The following is a 24058-nucleotide window of genomic DNA, read 5'->3' on the forward strand; positions in this document are numbered from 1 at the left end:
GGACATCTGGGTTGATTCTAGCTCTTAGCTATTACGAATTGAACCACTATAAACATGATTGAGGAAATGTCTCTGGACTGAGGCTTGAAGTTTTAGGGTGCAGGCTCAGTAAGGGAATAACTATAGTCAGCTTTTTTAGGAGTCTCCATATTGCTTTCCAAAGTGGTTGTGCCATCTTAGATTCCCACCAACAGTGGATAAGTGTTCCTATTTCATCAAATCCTCATCAGCATTTATTTTCATTTGATTTTTTCATGTTTGCTATACTTACTGGGGTAAAGTGGAATCTCATAGTTATTTTAATTTGCATTTCCCTGATGATTAGGGATGATGAACATTTTAAGTGTGTCTTTAACATTTGTATTTCTTCCTCTGTGAGTTCCCTGTCTAGTTCTCTGCCCCATTTTGTGAGTGGGTTGTTTGACTTTTTATTGTTTAGGTTTTTAAGTTCTTTGTAGATTCTAGAGATTAGGCCTCTGTCAGTTGGATATTCAGCAAATATTTCTCCCATTCTGTGAGTAATCTATTGGAATTGCTTATTGTATGTTTTTCTGTGAAGAAACTCTTCAGCTTCATGTGATCCAATTGGTTGAGTGATTGTTTAAGATATTGTGCTATTGGGATTTTCTTTAGGAAGTCTTTTTCCATTCCTCTATCATGGAAAGTTCTTGCTATATTTTCTTTCAGTAGAAGCCAAGTTTCTGGTCTTATATTGAGGTCTTTGATACATTTGGACTTGAGTGTTGTTCATGAGACATGTGTAGATCAAGTTTCAATTTCCTGCATATGGTTATCCAGTTTTTCCAGCACCATTTTTTGAAGATGCTGTCTTTTTTCCAGCCTATATTGTTAGGGCCTTTGTCAAATATCAAGTAGCTGTAGTTGCTTGACCCAAAGTCTGGGTCCTCAATTCTATTCCATTGGTCTATACTCCCGTTTTTATGTCAGCACCATACTGTTTTCATTACTATGGCTTTGTAATATAGCTTTAGATCAGGTATGGTGATGCCTCCATAGGTATTTCTTTTGCTGAGGATATGTTTGGATATATGAGGCCTTATGCATTTCCATATGAATTTTGAGACCATTTTTTCTATCTCTGTGAGAACAATGTTGGTATTTTAATTGGAATTGAATTAAATATGTATTTTGTGTTTGGTAGGATTGCCATCCTCACAATGTTAATTATGCCTATCCAGGAGCATGGGAGGCTTTTCCGTTTTCTCAGGTCCTCCTCAATTTATTTATTTTTTTAATTTTTATTAGCATTTTCCATGAGTGTTTTTATGTTTTCATTGTATAGATCTTTTACTTCCTTGGCTAACGTTATTCTAAGGTTTTTTTTTTTTTTTGTTGTTGTTGTTGTTGATGCTATTGAAAATGGGACCATGTCCCTTATTTCTTTGTATGTATCTTTGCCATTTGCATATAGAAAGGTTACTGGTTTTGTGCATTGGTTTTGTTTCCTGCCACTTTGCTAAAGGAGTTAATCACCTTCAAGTCTTTTGGGATGGAGTCTCTTGGGTCTCTTACATATACAATCATGTCATCTACGAATAGAGCTAACTTAACTTCTTCCTTTCCAAATTATATCCCTTTTATTTCTTTCTCCTGTCTTATTGCTTGAGCTAGGACTTTCAGTACTATATTGAAGAACAGAGGTGAGAGTAGACACCCCTGTCTTGTTCCTATTCTCAATGGGAGTTCCTTCAGTCTCTCTCCATTAAATATTATTTGGGCTTCAGGAGTTTTGTATATAGCCTTTATTAAGTTAAGATATGAGCCGACCATGCCAATTCTCTCCAATGTTTTGATCATGAAGTGATGTTGTATTTTGTCAAAGGCCTTTTCTGCAACTATCGAAATGATTATGTGGTGTTGGATTTGGTTTGTAAGGATTTTGTTCAGGATCTTTGCATGTAAGTTCACCAGTAATATAGGCTGGTGGTTTTCTTTTCTTGTGGTATCTTCCTGGTTTTGGAATTAGGGTGGCACTAGGTTCATAGAAGGAGTTGGGTAGCTTTCCCTGTTCTTCAATTGTGTGACACAGTTTAAGGAAGATTGGTTTGAGTTCTTCCATGAAGGTTTGATAGAATTCATCTGAGAAGCCTTCTGGTCATGAACTCTTCTTTTTGAGAAAGTTTCTGTTTACCTTTTCAATCTTGATGAATGTGATAGGTTTGTTTAGGAGATTAATCTGCTCTGAGTTTACCCTTGATAGATGGTATGTGTCCAGGAATTTATCCATTTCCTCCATATTATCTAGTTTTGTGGAGTAGAAGTTTTTGAAATAAGTCCTGATGATTCTGCCAATTTCACTTATGTCTATTGTGATCTCACCTTTTTTTCATTTTGAACTTTGTTAATTTATAGCATCTCTTTTTTTTTTTCTTGATCAAATTGGCCAGGGGTTTGTCAATCTTGTTTATTTTTTCAAAGAACCAGTTCTTTGTTTTGTCACTTTTCTTAATTGTTTTCTTAGTTTCCAATTCATTAATTTCTGCTTTGGTCTTAATTATTTCTCTCCATCTGGATCTTTTTTTTTTTGTGCTTTCTTTTTTTTTTTTTTTATTAACATTTTCCATGATTATAAAATATATCCCATGGTAATTCAATCCGTCCCCACCCCCACACTTTCCCGTTTGAAATTTCATTCTCCATCATATTACCTCCCCACTACAATCATTGTAATTACATATATACAATATCAACCTATTAAGTATCCTCCTCCCTTCCTTTCTCCACCCTTTATGTCTCCTTTTCAACTTACTGGCCTCTGCTACTAAGTATTTTCATTCTCACGCAAAAGCCCAGTCATCTGTAGCTAGGATCCACATATGAGAGAGAACATGTGGCGCTTGGCTTTCTGGGCCTGGGTTACCTGACTTAGTATAATACTTTCCAGGTCCATCCATTTTTCTGCAAATTTCATAACTTCATTTTTCTTTACCGCTGAGTAGAACTCCATTGTATAAATGTACCACATCTTCATTATCCACTCATCTGTTGAGGGACATCTAGGCTGGTTCCATTTCCCAGCTATTATAAATTGAGCAGCAATAAACATGGTTGAGCATGTACTTCTAAGGAAATGAGATGAGTCCTTTGGATATATGCCTAGGAGCGCTATAGCTGGGTCATATGGTAGATCAATCTCTAGCTGTTTTAGGATCCTCCACACTGTTTTCCACAATGGCTGGACCAGCTTGCATTCCCACCAGCAGTGCAGAAGGGTTCCTTTTTTTCCACATCCCCGCCAACATTTATAATCATTTGTTTTCATGATGGTGGCCAATCTGACAGGAGTGAGATGGAATCTCAAGGTAGTTTTAATCTGCATTTCCCTGATGACTAGTGACGTAGAACATTTTTTAAGATGCTTATATGCCATTCGTATTTCTTCCTTTGAGAACTCTCTATTTAGCTCCATAGCCCATTTTTTGATTGGCTTGTTTGATTCCTTATTATTTAACTTTTTGAGTTCTTTGTATATCCTAGATATTAATCCTCTATCAGATATATAGCTGGCGAAGATTTTATCCCATTCTGTAGGTTGCCTCTTTGCTTTTTTCACTGTGTCCTTAGCGGTGCAAAATCTTTGTAATTTCATTAGGTCCCAGGGGTTAATCTGTGGTTTTATTGCCTGAGCAATTGGGGTTGTATTCAGAAAATCATTGCCAAGACCAATATGTTGAAGGGTTTCCCCTACTTTTTCCTCTACCAGTTTCAAAGTTTCTGGTCTGATGTTAAGGTCTTTAATCCATTTGGACTTAATTCTTGTGCATGGCGAGACAGAAGAGTCTATTTTCATCCTTCTGCAAATATTTATCCAGTTTTCAAAACACCATTTGCTGAAGAGGCTGTCTCTTCTCCAATGGGTATTTTTGGCATTTTTATCGAATATCAGGTGGCTATAGCTACTTGGGCTTACATCTGGGTCCTCTATTCTGTTCCACTGATCTACATGTCTGTTTTTGTGCCAGTACCATGCTGTTTTTGTTACTATGGCTCTGTAGTATAGGTTAAAATCAGGTATGGTGATACCACCAGCCTCTTTTTTGTTGCTCAGTATTATTATAGATATTCGAGGTTTTTTGTGATTCCAAATGAATTTTTGGATTGTTTTTTCTATTTCCATGAAGAAAGCCTTTGGAATTTTGATAGGGATTGCATTAAATGTGTAGATTGCTTTAGGTAAGATTGCCATTTTCACGATATTGATTCTTCCAATCCAGGAACAAGAGATGTTTCTCCACTTTCTAGTGTCTTCTGCAATTTCTCGCTTGAGTGTTTTAAAGTTCTCATTGTATAAGTTCTTTACTTCCTTGGTTAGGTTTATTCCAAGGTATTTTATTTTTTTTGATGCAATTGTGAATGGGAGTGATTCTCTGATTTCATCCTCTGTGTGTTTGTTGTTAGCATATATGAAGGCTACTGATTTCTGTGTATTTATTTTGTATCCTGCTACATTGCTGTAGGTTTTGATCAGCTCTAACAGCTTGCTAGTAGAGTCTTTAGGGTCCTTTATGTATAGAATCATGTCATCTGCAAATAATGATAACTTGATTTCTTCCTTTCCAATTTGTATCCCTTTTATGTGTGTCTCTTGCCTTATTGCTATGGCCAAGACTTCCAAAACTATATTAAATAGTAGTGGGGACAGTGGACACCCTTGTCTTGTTCCTGATTTTAGTGGAAAAGCTTCCAGTTTTTCCCCATTTAGTAATATGTTGGCTGTAGGCTTGTCATAAATAGCCTTTATTATATTGAGATATGTTCCTTCTATTCCCAGTCTCTGTAGGACATTTATCATGACGGGATGTTGGATTTTGTCAAATGCTTTCTCTGCATCTAATGAGATGATCATGTGATTTTTGTCCTTCAACCTGTTTATGTAATGTATTACATTTATAGATTTGCATATGTTGAACCATCCCTGCTTCTCTGGGATAAAGCCTACTTGATCAGGGTGAATTATCTTTTTGATATACTCTTGTATTCTGTTTGCCAATATTTTGTTGAGAATTTTTGCATCTATGTTCATGAGGGAGATTGGTCTGTAATTTTCTTTTTTTGTTCTATCTTTGCCTGGTGTTGGTATCAGGGTGATGCTGACCTCATAGAAGGAGTTTGGTAGAATTCCTTCTTTTTCTATTTCCTGGAAAAGCTTAAGAAGCAATGGTGTTAGCTCTTCCTTAAAAGTCTGGTAAAATTCAGCAGTGAATCCATCCGGGCCTGGGCTTTTTTTAGTTGGGAGATTATTGATAACTGCTCGGATCTCCATGTTTGTTATAGGTCTATTTAAGTGATTAATCTCATTTTGATTTAATTTAGGTAGGTCATATAGATCAAGGAAATCATCCATTTCTTTCAGATTTTCATACTTTGTGGAGTATATGCTTTTATAGTATGTCCCTATGATTTTTTGAATTTCTCTGGAATCTGTTGTGATGTTACCTTGTTCATCTCTGATTTTATTAATTTGTGTCTCTTCTCTCTTTCTTTTGGTCAGATTTGCTAAGGGTTTATCAATCTTGTTTATCCTTTCAAAGAACCAACTCTTTGTTTCATTAATTCTTTGGATTGTTCTTTTTGTTTCTATCTCATTAATTTCTGCCCTAATCTTTATTATTTCTTCCCGTCTACTGATTTTTGGTTTGCCTTCTTCTTCTTTTTCCAAGGCTTTAAGGCGAAGCATTAGGTCGTTTACTTGCGACCTTTCTAATTTCTTAATATAGGCACTTAAGGCTATAAATTTACCTCTTAGAACTGCCTTCATTGTGTCCCAGAGATTTTGGTATGTTGTGTTCTCATTATCATTTGACTCTATAAATTTTTTGATTTCCTTTTTGATTTCTTCATTGACCCACTCATCATTAAGTAGTGTATTGTTTAGTTTCCATGATTTTGTGTATGCTCTATAGCCTTTCTTGCTACTGATTTGTAGTTTAATTCCATTGTGGTCAGATAGAATGCAAGGAATTATTTCAATTTTCCTGAATTTGTTAAGATTTGCTTTGTGTCCTAATATATGGTCTATTTTAGAGAATGTTCCATGTGCTGCTGAAAAGAATGTATATTCTGCAGCCTTTGGATGAAATGTCCTGTGTATATCTGTTAGGTCCATTCCTTCTATGACCTCATTTAGTCCAGATGCCTCTCTGTTTATTCTTTCCCTGGATGACCTGTCAATTGATGAGAGTGGGGTGTTAAAGTCACCTACCACCACTGTGTTTGGTGTTATCTGTGACCTTAGTTCTAATAGTGTTTGTTTGACGAATTTGGGAGCCCCCATGTTAGGTGCATATATGTTTAGGATTGTAATGTCCTCCTGTTGGAGTGTGCCCTTAATCAATATAAAGTGACCTTCCTTATCTTTCTTGACTAACGTCGGACTAATGTCTACCCTGTCTGATATTAGGATAGCAATCCCTGCTTGTTTTCTAGGCCCATTTGCTTGAAACACCGTCTTCCAACCTTTCACCCTAAGATAATGTCTATCCTTTGTAGAAAGGTGAGTTTCTTGGAGACAACAAATTGTAGGATCCTGCTTTTTAACCCAGTCTGCAAATCTATGTCTTTTCGTTGGGGCATTGAGACCGTTGATATTAAGAGATATTATTGAAAGGTGTGTATTTATGTTTGCCATTTTTGTGTGTGTGTGTGTGTGTTACTGGTTCTACCTGTGCTCTCTTCTGTTAACTGGTATTTGAGTATAGCTGGTTTTTTCTAGATTCCTTATGTGTGTGCTTTTCCTTTTGTTCAGCATGGAGGATTCTATCAAGTATTTTCTGTAGAGCTGGTTTTGTCTTCAAATACTCCTTTAACCTGCTTTTGTCATGGAATGTCTTTATTTCTCCATCTATTTGAATGGATAACTTTGCAGGATAAAGTAACCTTGGTTGACAGTTGTTATCTTTCAGAACTTGGAATATATCACTCCAAGCCCTTCTGGCTTTAAAAGTTTGTGTTGAATAATCTGCTGTAATCCTGATGGGCTTGCTTTTGTAGGTAACTTGATTTTTCTCTCTAACTGCTTTCAATATTTTTTCTTTGGTGTGTGTGTTTGGAAGTTTGATTATAATGTGGCGAGGAGAGGTTCTTTCTGGGTTTTGTCTGGCTGGGGTTCTAAAGGCTTCCTGTATCTGTATTGGCACCTCTTTCCCAATTTGGGGGAAATTTTCCTCTATGATTTTGTTGAAGATGCCTACTATGCCTATGGAGTGGATTTCTTCTCCTTCTACTATGCCCTGAATTCTTATATTGGATCTTTTCATAGTGTCCCGAATATCTTGAAATTCCCACTCATATTTTTCTATAAGTTTGTCTTTCTCTTTGTTGGACTGCATTAGGTCTGCCACCTGGTCTTCTAGCTTAGATATTCTGTCCTCTCCCTCATCCATCCTACTGGTGAGATTTTCTACAGAGTTTTTTATTTCATTAACTGTGTTCTTCATTGCTAGTAATTCTGACTGGTTTTTCTTTATTATTTCTATTTCCCTATTTATATCTTGTATTGCCTTCTTTATTTCATTAAATTGGTGTCCTGCCTCTTCTTTGATTCCTTTGATTTCCTCTTTGATTTCTTCTTTGATTATTTTCATGTGTTCTTTGACCTCTTTGAACATATTTATAATTATTCTTTTGAACTCTTTCTCAGGTATTTCCTCTAACACTTTCTCACTGGAGGACATTTCTGATGCATTAATACTTTTAGGTGGATTTATATCGTCTTGCTTTTTAGTGTTTCTTGTGTTATAATGTATATATTTTTGCATCTTGGATTAAGTTAATGCTTGGATTTTCTAGCTAGCTGTGTATTCTTAGCTGTATCAATTGATTTGATGTAATATATTTTCAGGGTAAGACCTTAAGGTATTAGGTGTGGCTCTTAAGACTCTCAGAGTATCTACAAAGATGTTCTTAGGGGTTGAGTTTCCCTGCTATAGGAGTATTCAAGCAGGCTTAGTGGAATAAAATACAGGTAGATTCTAAAATTTAACTAAACTCTGTACACATTCAATCAAAAACAGCCCCGAGTATGTATGCAAGAGTAGTTATTATAATGGCCAGATCCTCTATCAACAAAGAGGTTTAGATTTCTGGTTTGTTGAGGTATCCATGTCAGCTTGTGACCAAGTGAGACCCTTCCCTGGTGCAATCCCAGTTACCTTGGGTGATTGTGGTCTCAGTCAAGTTGCTGCCTGGGTCGTTGCGCTGCTGTTCTGATTTCTGGAGCTGGGCACTTGCTTTTCCTACGGGGCAAACCGAGCCGCTGCTGCTGCCTCTGCTGATGTCATAGCTGCCACCACCGTAGCCACCACCCCTGCTGAAGCTGCTGCTGCCGTGTCCACCGCCGCTGCTCCCCCCTGAAGCCGCTGCTGTGGGATCTGCCGCCGCTGCCGCTCCTGGGTCCGCTGCTGCTGGGGCCGCTGGTACCGGTGCTGGAGCCGCTGAAGTTGCTGCCGAACTCTGCTCCTGCTTGGGTCCCGCCGTCAGCCCAAGTTGGCGTGGCCGGTCCCGGGCCGCTGCTGTGTTCGCTGGAGCTGGGTTCAGGCGTTGGGGTAGGGGAGGGGAGGGAGCCGTGGCTGCTCTGGTTGTCTCGCTGCTCCACGTGTGCTTCTACCTCGCTGTCTGCCCCTCCGCTGCTCGCTGCCGCTCTCCCCTCACGTTTCCCGAGTTGCGGAGAGCGCGGTGCGAGGGGAAGATTCCGCACCTGGCTTCTCCTGCGGCTCGAGCCGAGAGTCTGGCGGTTTTCTGCTGCGCCGCGGTTGCGGCGATTTGCCGAGCTGCCGGAGCCGCCCTTCCCGCCTGTGCAGGCTCTGGAGGCTTTATAACTCTTCCACTTCTCCGCTGCCGCCTCAATTTCCTATACACCTCACTTTTTAGTAAAAGTGTGTATTCTGCTGAGTTTTTTTGGTCTTTTTCCCCTCTAGGCTGCTTTGGCGTGGTACCTACGCCGCCATCTTAACCAGAAGTCGTGCTTTTCATTTTTTACATTAGTCTGTGTTAGGATGAAGCAGCATGACACCGAACAAGGGTACCCTTTGCGTAACAACGGGGCAATCCTGCTCTACCTCCATCTGGATCTTTTTGGCTTGGATTCTTCTTGCTTTTCCAGTACCTTTAGGTGGGTGGTTAGATTATTGATTTAGGATCTCTCTGTCTTTGTTATGAAGGCATTTTGTGCTATGAATTTTCCCCTGAGGACTGTCTTCATTGTGTCCCATAAGTTTTGGTATGATGTGTTCTCATTATCATTCATTTCTAGAAATTTTGCAATTTCATTTCTTATTTTATCCCCTACCCATTAATTATTTAAACGTGTGCTGTTCAGGTTCCAGGTGCCAATGGGATTCTTGGTGGGTCTTTTGTTTGTAATTTCTAGCACTATAGCATTGTGATCTGGCATCATGCAGGGGATTATGTCAATCTTCCTAAACATATATAGGCAGGCTTTGTGACCCAGTATATGATTTATTTTAGAGAATATTCCTTGGGCTGCTGAGAAGAATACGTAGTCTGTGGATTTGAGATGGAATGTTCTGTAGATGTCTGTTAGGTCTAAGTGATCTATGGTTTTGTTGAACTCTCTTACTTCCCTGTTGAGTTTCTGTTTGGATAATCTAACTATTACTGATAATGGTGCATTGAAGTCCCCAACTATGATGGTGTTGGTGGTTATTTCTGTTTTATTGTCGTCAAGTAGGTTTTGTTTTATGAACCATGGTGTCCCTGTGTTTGGTGAATAAATATTTATGATTGTGATATCCTCTTGATGGATCGTCCCTTGAAAAGTAGGAAGTGGCCTTTTTTGTCTTTTTCGATTATTTTGGTTTGAAGTCTATTTTATCCCATATTAATATAGCTATGCCTGCTTGTTTCTTATTCTCATTTGCTCGGAATATTGTTTTCCAAACTTTAACCCTGAGGCGTTATCTGTCTTTAGTGGTGAGATGGGCTTCTTGAAGGCAACAGATTGAGGGGTCTAATTTTCTGATCCATCCTGTTAGCTTGTGTCTCTTGATGTGAATTAAGGCCCTTAATATTTACGGTAATGACTATGAGGTTTGATTTGATCCGTGCTGTATTTTGTTGGTATATGTGGTTTGGTGTTTTCATGGACTTTGAGGTTTTTTGTGCCTTCTTTGAGTTTGGTTATTGTGATATGCTTCTTGTAGGCATTTGGGGTTGATTATTTGATTCTTCTGTGTGGAGAATTTCCTGAAATACTCTCTGTAGGTTTGGTTTTGTGTTCATATAATTGTAAAGCTGAGTTTTGTCATGGACAGTTTTTCTTTCACCATCTATTATGAGGGATACTTTTGCTGGGTAAAGTAGTTTGGGTTGGAAGCCATAGGTTCTTAAACTTTGCAGTGTTTCACTCTAGGCCCTTCTGAAGTATGAAGTAATTCTTATTTGGTTACCTTTAAAAGTGATGTACTGTTTTTCCATATCTGCTTTTGGGATTTTCTCTTTGGTGTCAATGTTTAGAGTCTTAATGACAATATGTCTTGTAGAGTTTCTCCTTTTGTCCAATCTGTTTAGAGTTATGTTACCTTCTTGTATCTTGATAAGCCTTTATTTTGAGAGAGTGGGAACGTTTTCTTCGATTATTTTGTTAAATAAGCAGTAAGTGGGCAAATGTGCAGAGCAGGCAAAGTTTGCCCAGGCAGGTGGATGGATGGAGCCTGAGCTCAAGTGGGCCAGTGGGCGGAGCCTGCCTGAGGTCACACATGAGCAGGGATAGCAGGGTGATTGCGCTGTGCAGTTAGGCAAGTGGAACAATGCTGGCATGGATCCCTTTTCTCCACTAAGTGCGGGAGTATCCTGAGCCTGTGTCTTCCAGCAAGGCTCCAGTTCCCAAATTGACACCAGCTGGATGACTGGCATTCAGAACACATGGGTTTATGAGGGACACCTAATTCATACCACTAGAAGAGCCAGCTCCAAGCTGTGTACTCAACTACTTTCTTCCTGTTGCTGTGGATACATGAGGCCCACCTGGCTGCTAGGTTTTGTCATGCTTTTTCTGCCATGAGGAAATAAGCTGAAATAAACTTTCCTTCCCTAGGTTACTTCTGGTTGGCTGTTTCGTTTGAGCAATGAGAAGGTAACTATTACCGAGTGGATCGGTCCAGTGCATGAGAGCAGCGTAGTTCCAGGGCTGTCAGATGTTCAGTCCAGCCCAGCCTGTAGGTCTGCTTTCTTGGCATATTCAGCCTTGTAACAATCCTAGGAATTGGATGTTTTCTTCAGAAAACACCAAGTACAGCAAACAGAAAAACAACCAACTATGTATGCTGCATTGTTAAGCCACAATTCAAACATATAAACTGGGTAGACCTACAGAGCCTCTTGTTGCTCTTCCCAAAGGGGCTTGGTTAAACCCGGGTGTGTCTCCTTGCTGCTCAGAGCACAGGAACTCAGTTCTGTCACAGGATGGAAGGAGAGTCTGGTGGTGGCTTCCCTGTGGCCCTCTGCCCTTTGTGTGCCACTTAGATCTCAACCACACCTGCTCAGCAGGCCTCCCCATGAGGCCCCGTGCAAGTCACTGTTCTGATCACACATTTTTGCAGAATGATTACAAGTTGAGAGAAACAGCACAGGAAGGATTCACACCAGAGCTGAAATTATTTACTAAGCAGACATTGCTAATGAATGCTTGTTTATATCTTTGAGTACATTGCACAGCATAGAGAGTGTGGCAGCCAGTGCTTATAAGAGTCTGCTCCACAGACGACTCTCACCATCTAACTGTGTACTTGACACTCAACATTCAGTCCCAAAGTTTGTCCCCACATGAGTGTCCTCACTGACAGATGCGGCACGAGGCCTGTGCCCTGAGCAACAAGGAGACACGCCAGGGTTTAACCAAGCCCCTTTGGGAAGAGCAGCAAGAGGCTCTGCAGGTCTGCCCAGCTCATATATGTTTGAATTGTGGCTTAACAATGCATGAGGCTGAGGCAGTTTTTTTTTTTTTTTTCTTTTTCTTTTTCTTTTTTTTTTTTTTGGTAAGGAATGTATTGCAGTCAGGTTTGCATTCCTGGTAGAAATCATCCAACCAAGAGCAAGTTCTAGGAAAAAGCGGTTTATTTTGGCTTACAGGCTCAAGGGGAAGCTCCACCATGGCAGGGGGAAATGACAGCATGAGCAGAGGGTGGACGCCATCCCCTGGCCCATAAGGTGGACAATAGGAACAGGAGACTGTGCCAAACACTGGCATGGGGAAACTGGCTATAACACCCAGAAGCCTGCCCCCAACAATACACTCCCCTCAGGAGGCATTAATTCCCAAGTCTCCATCATCTGGGAACCTAGCATTCAGAACACCTAAGTTTATGGGGACATGTGAATCAAACCACCACATTCTGCCCCTGGCCCCATAAACTGATATTGATACATGATGTAAAATACAATGCATTCAGTCCAACTTTAGAAGTCTCCATAGTTTTTATCAATTATAATGATGTTAGAATATTTCCATAGTCCAAGGTCTTTTAACTGAGCCATAATAACAACAAAAAAACCCTCAAAAAACCATAATGGCACAGAATAAACATTCACAGTGCAGAAGATAACAGTGGCATAGCAAAAACAAAAAACAGCCTATACAAGATTTAAAACAACCTGGATAGGGCTGGAGGGATGGCCTAGTTATTAACATATTTGCCTGTAAAGCCAAAGGACCCAGGTTTGATTTCCCAGGACCCACGTTAGACAGATTCACAAGGGAGCACACATGTCTGGAGTTTGTTTGCAGGGGCTGGAGGCCCTGGCATGCTTATTCTCTCTCTCTCTTTCTCTGTCAAATAAGTAAATAAATACAAAGGAAATATTAAAACAAAACAAAACAAACAAAACAAAAAAAAACCAGGGCAAACATCAAACTGTAACTCCAAGTCCCAACAACTCTAGCCAGTGAGGAATCTCCAAGTCAGATAATTCTAAGGAGGAACAAATCTCTGGCATTCCAATTCTACCCTCTAGCTAGGCTAATGCCTTTAATACTTTTTTATGCTAGAGGCAATGTTTTTGGTAAACATGTGGATTTGTGATTGCCCAATTCCTTTTTACTTCTTTTTTATCTTTCCTTGAATGCACTCCTGTGTTGGATTAACTCAATTAGTAGAAAAGTATTTAGGTGTGGATATGTTTTCATCTAGAGTTAACTATCACTAGGCATCCAATCTGCTGATATACACCTATGCTAGGAGAAAAAGTTTTCCTGTTACTCATACCAACATTATTTCATCTACAATATAGTAGATTAATACAGTTTTAAACTAGGAGTTGCGTTAAGAATTTGGCTAGTCCTGGAAAACTTCATCATGGCCAGCAGTTTTCTTAGCAGCCATCTCATGGTCCCAACATCGCCACTGGGTCTCCACTGCAATCCATGGTTCATCCTCATGGCCACATGGGGTCTCAATGTAGGCATCCAGCAAACCTGCTTCACACTGCCCATGGCCATTTTCCAAACACAAGACCATGTTACAAACTCAAGGACCCTCTCTTTCCTGCATTTTTTATATCCACACTACCAGGTAGGGTGCCAATTTGTTAATCAAGGTGGGAAATAAAGCAGACTTTGAAGAACTGGACAATTCTTGAGCTGTCAGGCCCCTCCAAAAGAGTCTACATTCTTCCTGTTGCCCCAGTACAGGTCAGATAGCCCAGTCTCAAAGGTTGTATTTCAATTTCAGCTGAATGGGAAATAGTTCACCCAATGATTTTTCTTTCTGTGCCATATCCGTCTGCTCACTCCAGTTCATTTCTATGCAAAGCAACCCTTCACAACTTCTCAGGACATGGCCATAAGAGCAAGCTTCTCACATACTGCTAGCCCAGTCCAAGCAAAGCTCTTTCTCACCATCATAAGCCAAATCTCAACAGTCTAGTTTTTACTGCATTCAGTTCTCAGCTCTGACCAGAATAGTCCATGAAGTTGTACTTACAGCACAGCAAGGCATCTCTTAGGCCAAGGTTTCAAGACCTTCCACATTCCTCTTTAAAATCAGCTCCAAAAGGCCAAAGCCACACAGTCAGGTGACTAGCATCAACACCACTCCTGGTACCACTTTACTGTTGCAGTCTGGTTTGCACTGCTGGTAGAAATCACCCAAATAAGACTAGATTCTGGGGGAAAAGGGATTTATTTTGGCTTACAGGCTCTAGGGGAAGCTCCACCAAGGCAGGGGGAAACGACAGAATGTGCAGAGGGTGGACATCACCCACTGGCCCACATAAGGTAGACAACAGGAACAGGAGAGTATGCCAGATGCTGGCATGGGAAAACTGGCTATAACACCCACAAGTATGCCCCCAACAACACACTGTCTCCAGAAGGCACTAATTCCTAAATCTTCATCAGCTGGGAACCTAGCATTCAGAACACCTAAGTTTATGGGAGACACCTGACTCAAACCACCCATGAATGGAAACAGAATATTTAATACCTTACTTCCTCTGTAGGCCCTGGCAGTCATAAACCCCAATCTAGCATCAAATGACTCCTCCAAACCCAGTCTAAAAGGCCTGTGATGTCAGTGGGCTTCTGTAGTGGCTGGGCTCAACATCTACCTCAGAGTGATCCACTTCAGCAGGCAGTGAGATACCAAGGGCTGAGGGCTGGCCTGATAGACTGTGTCCACAGAGGACAGCAAGGTCCAACCAGACATCCACTTCTCACGGGATGTCTTTGAACAAGTGTAGTGCCACCTAAACTCACACAGCTGACGTTCATGACACCTGCCCACCTACCTTCCCTGTGTGCGCAGATATTATCTTTCCCTTTCTTCCTCTCAGCAAATCTCAGCTGCTCTAGAATTGGGAGGCAGGTGCCAGGAGGATAAGCACTGCCCACAGCCTTCCCACAGAGCACATTAGGCAGAGCCTGGTGCCCTGCCTCCTGGCTGATGCAAGACTCTTGTGCTCATCATGGCCTGGTGCCCAAGGGAGTTCAGAAACCCCAGGAGGGTCTCCATGTGTCCCTGTGGGCAGTATGTCACAGAGCTCCCCTGTCTTCTGCCACACTAAGGCCTGAGCATTCTCCCTGCAGTTGAGGGCTGACTTGAAATCAAACATGCAAACAGAGATACTTTGCAGCTTGTGAGCAGAGAAGGGCTGGCCTTGGTGCAGTCAGTAGCAGTAGCTACATGGGGTGACACTGAGCCCACACAGGTCTCCAGGACCCTTGCCCTCCCACCTTCTCACCCCACCTCTGCTCCTCTTTCTGCTGCTTTCCAGAGAAGCACACAGTTAATTACTGTTTTACCTAAAACATTGACTTTTCTAAGTAATCCTTGTGGGATAGCATTTTTGGCTTATCTCTCTGCTGGCTTAGCAGATGTTTTTTGGCTGGACCTATCTTATCACTCAGTTTATTTATTCAACTAAGGGATTTTCTGCAGTTCTCTGGGGGAAGTAAGTTACTATCATTATATATCAGTCCACACAATTTATTGAGCCCCGGCTCATCTTCCAAACTTGGCTAAGAGGCAGCGCTCAGGGGACGCAGCTGGCGTCCGAGGTTCTCTTGGCTCTGTGCACTTCCTGGCTGGTGTCCGAGAGCAGCAGGTACAGAAGCTTTATCTCTTTGCATCCAGTTACTTGTGTCGTATCATCTTTCAGTGTAGAGCTCATACCCCCTGATGTGCAGGGATGCTCCTCCCTGGCTAGGAGTTCTGGGGAAGGGGCAGTAGCCTCACCATTTCTTCCTCTGCACCATGTCGTCAGCAGTGAATGTACAGCCATCATCCACAGTGACCAAGTATTGTACTGATGAATTCTGATTACCAACTTGTTTTTTTAAAATTATTTATTTATTTATTTGAGAGCAACAGACACAGAGAGAAAGACAGAGGGAGAGAGAGAGAACGGGCGCGCCAGGGCTTCCAGCCTCTGCAAACGAACTCCAGACGCGTGCGCCCCCTTGTGCATCTGGCTAACACGGGACCTGGGGAACCGAGCCTCGAACTGAGGTCCTTAGGCTTCACAGGCAAGCGCTTAACCACTAAGCCATCTCTCCAGCCCTGATTACCAACTTGTTATATCGAGAACCCACCGGGGAGGTGGGTCAGGCACTCCTCTGGGTGTGTCTGTGAGGGGCTTTCTGGAGACAATTAGATCACGACGTCTCTGGTCTATGGAATGAATTAACTCCTGCCTAGATTCACAGTGGCATGATGTTAGTAGAAGTAGTGAAAGGTAGGAAGTAGGGACTCATGACAGGAAGCAGGTCACTGTGTACATGAATGTCACATCTAGCCTTGGTTTCTTTTTATTCCCCTTCTTGCTCCTTGCCCTCTGTCATGATGTCTGCTGCTCTGCTCCACCATGATGGACTGACCCTCTGAAACTGTGAGCACAAGGATTCTTCCTCCTTTGCCCTGCTATGCTGGGCATCTTCCACAGCAAGGGGAAAATCTCACCAACATGGGCATCCTCTTTCCAAAGCACTTCCACTTGCTTTAGTGATGTATGGCCTGGGCTGGTGCTGGTTGACCACTGTGGGCCACGCGGTGGCTCAGATTTCTTTGTGGTCAAAGTTTAGAACATCTTGGTGACATGGAATCTCTGTTCTCCTCCTCATCTGCTAATAATGAGAAGCATGTTGTCAGGACTGATTACTGACCACCTGTTCTACCCACGTGGAATAGCTGACTTGTGTATGAGTTGGGAGGCATTGCATTTTTATATTAAATCAAATAAACTCAAGGGAGGTTAAAAACCATCTTGCTTGGGAAAGGATCCCCCCCCCGCCCCGTGCCCTTTTCTTGTTGGATGTGCACCAGTCCAGCTGGCCTGCCAGCGTCCAGGTTCTCATGGCTCCATGTCTCATTATCGTAGACACATTAAGATCACAGACTTGTGTGCCACTTTGCACGGGGCTTTGTTTGGGTGCTGAAGAATCAAACCAAGAATGGAAAGTTCTCAAGCAAGTTCCTTAAATGCTGCCAGTTGCGCTGCCTCTCAAATGCCCTTCCCAGATTTATTTTTATTTTATTTTTCTTTATTTGAGAGAGAGAGGTAGAAAAAAAAAAAGGGTGTTCCAGGGCCTCCAGCTACTGTAAACAAACTCCAGATGCACGTGCCCCCTTGTGCATCTAGCTTATGTGGGTCCTGGGGAATTGACCTTGGGTCCTTTGGCTTTCTAGGCAAGTGCCTTAACCACTAAGACATTTTTTCAGCCCCCAGCTTTTTTTTTTTAAACAAGATATAATTATTTTACTCCCTCTTGTTGAAAAATGATTTTTGGCAACACAAATTGCATGGCAATAAAATGTTTCCACACTTCTGACTACAATGCAAGGTCACCTGCCTTGGCATCTGTTTCTTTTAAAACATGGTTTGTTACTTTCTCTCTCATCAGTAAAGATCACCTTCATTTCAAATAATATATCAAGGTTATTTCAAAAACTTCACAGAGGTAATTATGGAGATTACTTAGTGGTTAAAGGCACTTGCAAAGCCTGCTAGTTTGGGGTTGATTCTCCAGTACCCATATTAAGCTTGACGGTCAAAGTGGCACAGGCATCTGGAGTTTGCAGTGGCAAAAGATTCTAGCATGCCCATACTTCCCACCCTACACACAGAAATAAAAGTCATATGTGTGTATGTATATATATTTAAACTTCACACTGAGCTCATTTAAGCCTATCTGTGCCTTATAAAGGAGATACCATGCAAGCCCCTTGAACATGTTGTCCATTGGCTCTGAGAGAGTCATGACCACTCCTGGTTGCCTAGATCACATTTTAAAGGCAAAGGTCCTGTTATCTCACAGTCCGCAGAGCGGTGTTGAAATGTGTGGTCAAAACACTTCTGAATAGAGGCGAAGAAAGGTGTCCCCACAGGCCCACCCATTCCAATCTCTGTGTGGGGCTTGGTAGCCTGTGTGGAGACCTGGCTGGTGGGAGAGCACTCATTTGGGAAACTCGTCCCGTCAGGCGAGAGAGCTACTAGATGTCAGAGGAGCCCATGTCAGCGTAGGCCTCAGCTTTTCACCCCTACCAGGACAATGGGCAAAAGCTCTAACTTTCTAGTTCTTTTTCTTCCCCCACAGAGAAGCGCACTGTCTGGGCTATGATGTCCACACATCTTCAGGCCCTTTGGTTGCTGGGTTGGGGTCCTATTTCACAGCCTTATGGACCTCAAGAGAGGGTAGGGCTGGGAGTGGGAAGCCTGAGTCAGTGTGGGAAGAGGTCTTCTGTGTCTCCTTCAGCTGTCCTCTCATGGAGTGACCACAGCAGAGGTGCTAAGAGGTGATCACAGCCCAGGTATCATATGCATGTGAAAGTGCCACCCCTTCAAGAAAGGAAAAATTGAGAGCCATGACTGATTCTGAGGCAGGTTCTGACTTCTCCCACAAAGTCTGCCATGCATTAACTACACACCCAATTTGGAGGGGATTCCAGCTGTCTGGAAACAGTGGCTGGCTGACCCTCTGTTAAAAAACCCTAAGCCTACTAAAGAGTTCTGTCCTGACCTGTCCTTCCTGAGAGACCTCAGTCATCTCTCTCCATACAGCTCAGGCTACAGACAGGAAGGGGCTTTCAGTGGCTCCCAGAATTGGGTCCCCAGATCATCCTGAGGCCCTTCTCCCTGGCCAGTCCCTGCTGTCCACACTGGAGACACTAAGCAAGGCACACATGTGATTCCATTCCAGCTGTGTTTTTAATAGCTGCATTGGAATTGGGTAGGAGTGTACTTGAGGTGATCTGAACCTTCAAAGCATTGCTTCATGAAGCTGGCAGCCATGTGCCCCCTAAAACTGACAGCGTTTTGACCCTGACAACCTCACATTAGCACAGCTGTGTATACACAGGTCTTTAAAAGAGGCCGTACTTAGGATGGTTCTGGGGTTGTACATATAGCCAATTTATACAACAGTCTGTTCACGGATTGGAATTCCAGTCAGGCTTTGCTGATTCTGTACCCTGGTATGGAAAGGCAAGCTTTCAAGGGGATTATGATACATTCCAACTTGCCAGGCCGTGGTACCCGGAGACTGCCTCCAAACAGAAGTTCAGCAGTGGGCACCACTATCATCTGCCTTGTAAATTTTCTCTTGTGTATTCTTATCATTTTGAGTAGTAATGATTTTTTTTTCCCTGAATTCCAATGTAAATATTCCAGCAATGGGATTCTATTGTGCACCAAGTAGGGCAACACCATTCCCAGAGCACTGGCAGTACTAAACACCACAGAGCTGTAGACAGCAGGAGCGTTCATTCGCTTGGGGTGGGGATTGTGGCAGGAACAGCCCCTGGGGAAGACAGCCTGGAAGTTTCTTAGAAAGCTAAGCATACTCATACCATATGATTCAGCAATTACACTGCCACATTAAAATCTGTACACGCTGTCTGTAGCAGCTGTAATCACAATCGGCAAACCTTGGTTGGAAGCAACCAAAGTGTCCTTCCGTGGGTTTGGGGACAAATAAACATCAGTCCATCTTTACAGTGAACTGTTATTTAACTATAAAGCAATGGACGTTAAGCCACAGAACAACATGAAAGAAATGTCAAGCCACGTTGCTAAGTGGAAACCCAGTCTGGAAAGGCTATGCAGTGTGCAGTGTCTGCTTTTGATGATAAGACTCTGTAAGAGAACAGCTCACAGCACTGTGAGATCAGGGGCTGTGGGGTGGGGTTGAGTTTGGGTGACCGTGGACTTCTCCAGCTATGAAACTTGTGTGTGCAACACTGTGAGGCTAGACACAGTGTGTATTTGTAAAACCTCATAGGAATGACTGCCAAGAATGAGCCCTCTGGAAACCAACGTAAAGGTAACAATGTACCAGTTTGAGCTCAGGGCTGTTGACAGGGAATGACCCAGCACAAAGTGTTAGTGACTGTTGACAGCTGTGTGTGAACTGCTTGGTTATATTTTTCTGTAAACATAACTTTAAAAGAGAAATTGAAAAATGCAGAAGGACTGGGAGAAAAGATAAACAACATTGATCCCTCCTTGCCCTCCCTCCCCTTCCCCCCCCCCTTGGTTGTGGCACTCACTCTGAATGTTGTAACACTCTGAGTGTCTTCTGGCCATGTGTGCTAGGTGACCGGTTTCATTCTGGGGATGATGGTATTCATGCAGGCTGCCACTGAAGGAGCCAGTGTCACTCACACATTCTTAGGGTGATGTTATCTTGACCTAGAGAAATGAGTGTGTCACCTGTGTTAATCTTGGCCCCTCTTCCACAGGTGGTTGCCATAACAGCATGAAGCCCATCAGCAGTGGTCCCACCGTCACCATCTCTGCAGGCACCATGGTCTCCTTGGACTCTGAGGGACTTCGGGGCCCATCCTCCTCCAGCGTGCAGCCATACCATTTCCTGACGTTGGCACCCATCAAAATTCCTCTCCGGACGACGCCATTTTCAGGTAGGCACAGAGCACCATCGCTAGAGGATAGCACTATTCCTAGAATGCAGCTGGCGTGTGAGGCAGGCCCCGTCCTCACAGTTCAGCATTCTGGGTGTTGCCCCTCCACTCTGGAAGCCCTTGCTGAGGACTTGGAGCTCGGCTTCTAGAGGATCACTCAGTTTCCACTGTGCAGTGTTTGCTCAGTGTCAGATGACACAAATATACCTGGATTCCACAGAGCCAGGCCTGGCTGTGCCCACCTGGCACTTTCTGTTTGTGTGTGAAGAAAGCAGACCCCTCTTTCTCCTTTCATGGATGGTGTAGGGCTGGCAGTGCAGGACCCTGAGATGTTGGCAATTTTCTTGTGTAGATGTGCCAGAGAGCAAGGGAAGGGCAGACCACCTGAGACACACTGGGTGACTAAGCTGGTGACACCCCAGGGCCCAGTGTTGTGATCCCTCTGCCCGGGCTTGGGAAGCAGCTGTCCTGGGCTCCTGGGGAGCCCTGCCCACCAGACAGGTGAAGACCAGAGACAAGATGGCCTGAGAACCAATGTGCTCATGGTGTGGTGGGCATCCTACCTTTCTGAAGGTCAGGGAGGATGCGACTGGAGGCATCTTGACATCCTTGGGTACAGAGACTTGGCATGGAGGCTCATGGGAGATGGGGCTGGGTGGGCCACAGATCTGCTGTGTCCCGTCGCATGCTCCATGCTGCCTGTCTGTTGACTGGAAGTGGTGTGCTTCCGACCCTGTTGTTCCCATGCAATGCTGGATCCTGCACTCTCACTGATGGTGATACCAGTGCGGAAGGGCATGGAATAAATCTCCTTTACTCATTCTTGTGAATCCATCCTGTTGCCTTAGAGCTGTTTGTGTGATGCGGGGAATCCTGAACAGAAATTCTGTAGGAGACAGGATTGGTGCATGCTGAGCACCTACATGCAAAACTCAGAAACCAGAAACATTCAGCACTGACATGATGTCACAAGTGGGAAAATTCCATGCTATGAAAACTGTTCCAAAACACTTCTCCCAAGCACTTTGGATTGGGATAGACACAAAAGATAAACTAACAGTGGCACGAAGACAACCCACTTTCCAGTTTGCGTGTGCCCACGTGTTTGTGTGTGTTCCTCTGTGCATGCAGGTGCCCATGTACTAATATGAACATATGCATAGAAGTCAAAGGGAAATTTCAGGTATTGTTTCTCAGGGGTCACCCACCTTTTTTTTTTGTTGTTGTTGTATGTTTTTTGAAGTAGGGTCTCTTTCTAGCCCAGGCTGACCTGGAGTTCACTATGTAATCTCAGGGTGCCCTCGAATCACCCACCTTTTTGAAATAGGGTCTGTCATTGGCATAACTTGATGATCCAGCTGGACTGGCTTGACAGTAAGCTCCAAGGATCTGCTGCTCTCTGCCTCCCCAGCACTGTGATTTTAAGTCACTCTGCATGGTATTTGTAGCTGGGTTCTGAGGTGGGACTCAGGCCCTTCTGATTGTACGGCAAGCACTTCACTGACAGCCTTCTCCCCAGTCTCAATTCCCAGTTCTTGTAAATATCAGTCTTGGTTTCTGACTCTCTTTCTGGTGATTCTAATGTGGTCCTTTTTATTCTGGACCTTTGGCTTCCATGTTACTCTATTAGCTGATAAGTTAATTAATGAGAAAAAACACTATATTCTCCAGGACAATCTTAATTTTGTTTTGCTATGAATATATTTTTAGATGTGCTGGGGAGTAAGAAATACATGGGCTATCTCTGGGACCTAAGTTATCACCATTTCACTGACATTTATTAAAATTCATATTAGAACCCATAACTGTGTACCCAGGGTTAGCTTATGAAATCCAGGGGTGTCCCAAGCAAGGGTGACTTTGGAAGATGTATTAACCTGGTCGTGTTGCCCTGGATATCTTCTGGAACCAGGTGCCAAGGGCCATTGAGGGAGCCTGGCTGAGCCAATGGGGGAAAACCATATCAAGTTTCCTTGAACATTTGGAAGGAGCTAGGGTAAAGCCTGACTTGCTCAAGAACTTCAGGCTGTTTCTAGGCCATTCTTGGGAGCTTATGGAATCAATTAAATGGAGAAATGGGCAATTTGCAGGAGCACCTTCTAGAAAATTCTAGACATACCTGGAAATGGGCAAAGTAGGCTGCTATTAAAAGGACAGCATGTCCCTGAGGGAATAAGTGGGGCATGAAACAGAGGGAAGATGGCATTACAGCCAGAGAGGCTTTGGTGGACACAGAACCCAGGTCTTCTGTAACCTGCTGCACACTAAGACTGTTGGGAAAGCCTGCAACTTTTGATTTAGTATATGAGCAAAAGTCTTTGTAATGGGACAGTAGTAATTCCCACTTAAGGTAGTGAACTTGAGCTGTGGAGAGGGCTAAGTGGGTAAGAAGACTTTCTGACCAAACAAGAGGGCTTACTTTGATCTTTGGCACCTGTATAAAAAGCCAGGCATAACCCCAGCTCTGAGATGGGTGGAGACAGGAAAATCATTGTGGCTTGATGGTCAGTCTATTTAATGAGAACATGGAGAGTTCCAGATTCAATGAGAGACTCTATCTCAAGGAAATAAAATGGAAGAGCAAGAGAAGTAGATAGATGGCACCCTCCTCTGGCCTCTTTATATCTACACACAGGGTACACCACACACACACACACACACACACACACACACACACACACACACACTGAACTCAACAGTTTAAGTTACATCCATGATGTGGTGAGAAAGGTCAGATGACTGTGGAGGCTCCACATGGTTTGCATTAATATTTTTCAACAAGAGACAATTTTCCCCCATAGACATATTTTTCAAGTGCTGGCGATGGGTTTTGGTTTTTACAACATATGGAGTTGCTATTGGGATGCTGTGGGTACAAGCAGGTTAACTCCAACTCCCAGGACAGCCCTTAGGGTGAAAATACTTGGACCCAAGTGTTGACGATGCCTCTGTCGAGAAAGTGGTTTAAAGTAGGAGAAACCTTGCCAAACTGTGATGCCCTGCCTGGGTGATGGGGATAAGCTCAGGTTGTGCCCTTGGCTGAAGGACTCAAAGGAGAGTGCTCTGTGGGAAGACTAGCAGAAGATTGGCACTGTCTGCGTCCCGCTGGGCATGTGGTTCTCAGTGAGGGCTCCCAGGGCCCAGGACACCCACACGCTTCCTCACTAGGATTTCTCTTCAGTGGGAGTGTGCACAGCTGTTCCTCTTCACAGGCTGGGCACCCTTGGCCTTGGCCCTTCAGGATTGTGTGTCCCTGCCAGCAGGCTGTCTTTACTATCCCACCTGTAGAAAGCATGAGGTGCAGCTGATGGAGAACGTGTGTCCTTGGCCTGAGCAGAGCTGCCCTGTCCCTTTGTGGATTCCAGTGCTGTAGCGGACCTGTCTGCAGGAGACCCTGTGTGGGTGGCATGGAGGGCAGTTTGTGGTAGGGGTGGGCTCACCAGGAGGTGCACTGCCCATTCTGCTGACACTGTGGGACAGAGACCCTCCCACATCTGGCAAGCGGGATTCAAGCAGGCCTCACTCACCAAACCTGTCACTGTCCCTTAGGCCAGGAAGGCTGAGATGGGTTCCTACTGAAGGAACAAACATGGGGACAAAAGCCTAGTTCCTTTCCCATTGAATGGCATGAATAAGGTGGCTCTTTTTAAAAAGATGACGGAGTTTAG

The 24058-nt window shown here is 43.3% G+C and overlaps 1 protein-coding gene across 2 annotated transcripts in view; it reads left to right on the forward strand.

Annotated features, from left to right (window-relative positions):
- Positions 1 to 24058, forward strand: part of Tcerg1l (transcription elongation regulator 1 like) — a 202346-nt gene that overhangs the window by 38896 nt on the left and 139392 nt on the right. For both annotated transcript variants that reach the window (XM_012951464.2, XM_045136690.1), the window contains exon 4: positions 20211 to 20390. In XM_012951464.2, coding sequence (XP_012806918.2) covers positions 20211 to 20390 — 180 coding nt within the window. The remainder of the gene's footprint in view (positions 1 to 20210; positions 20391 to 24058) is intronic.

Source organism: Jaculus jaculus, chromosome 1, assembly GCF_020740685.1.
Source record: "Jaculus jaculus isolate mJacJac1 chromosome 1, mJacJac1.mat.Y.cur, whole genome shotgun sequence".
Lineage (NCBI taxonomy): Eukaryota > Metazoa > Chordata > Mammalia > Rodentia > Dipodidae > Jaculus > Jaculus jaculus.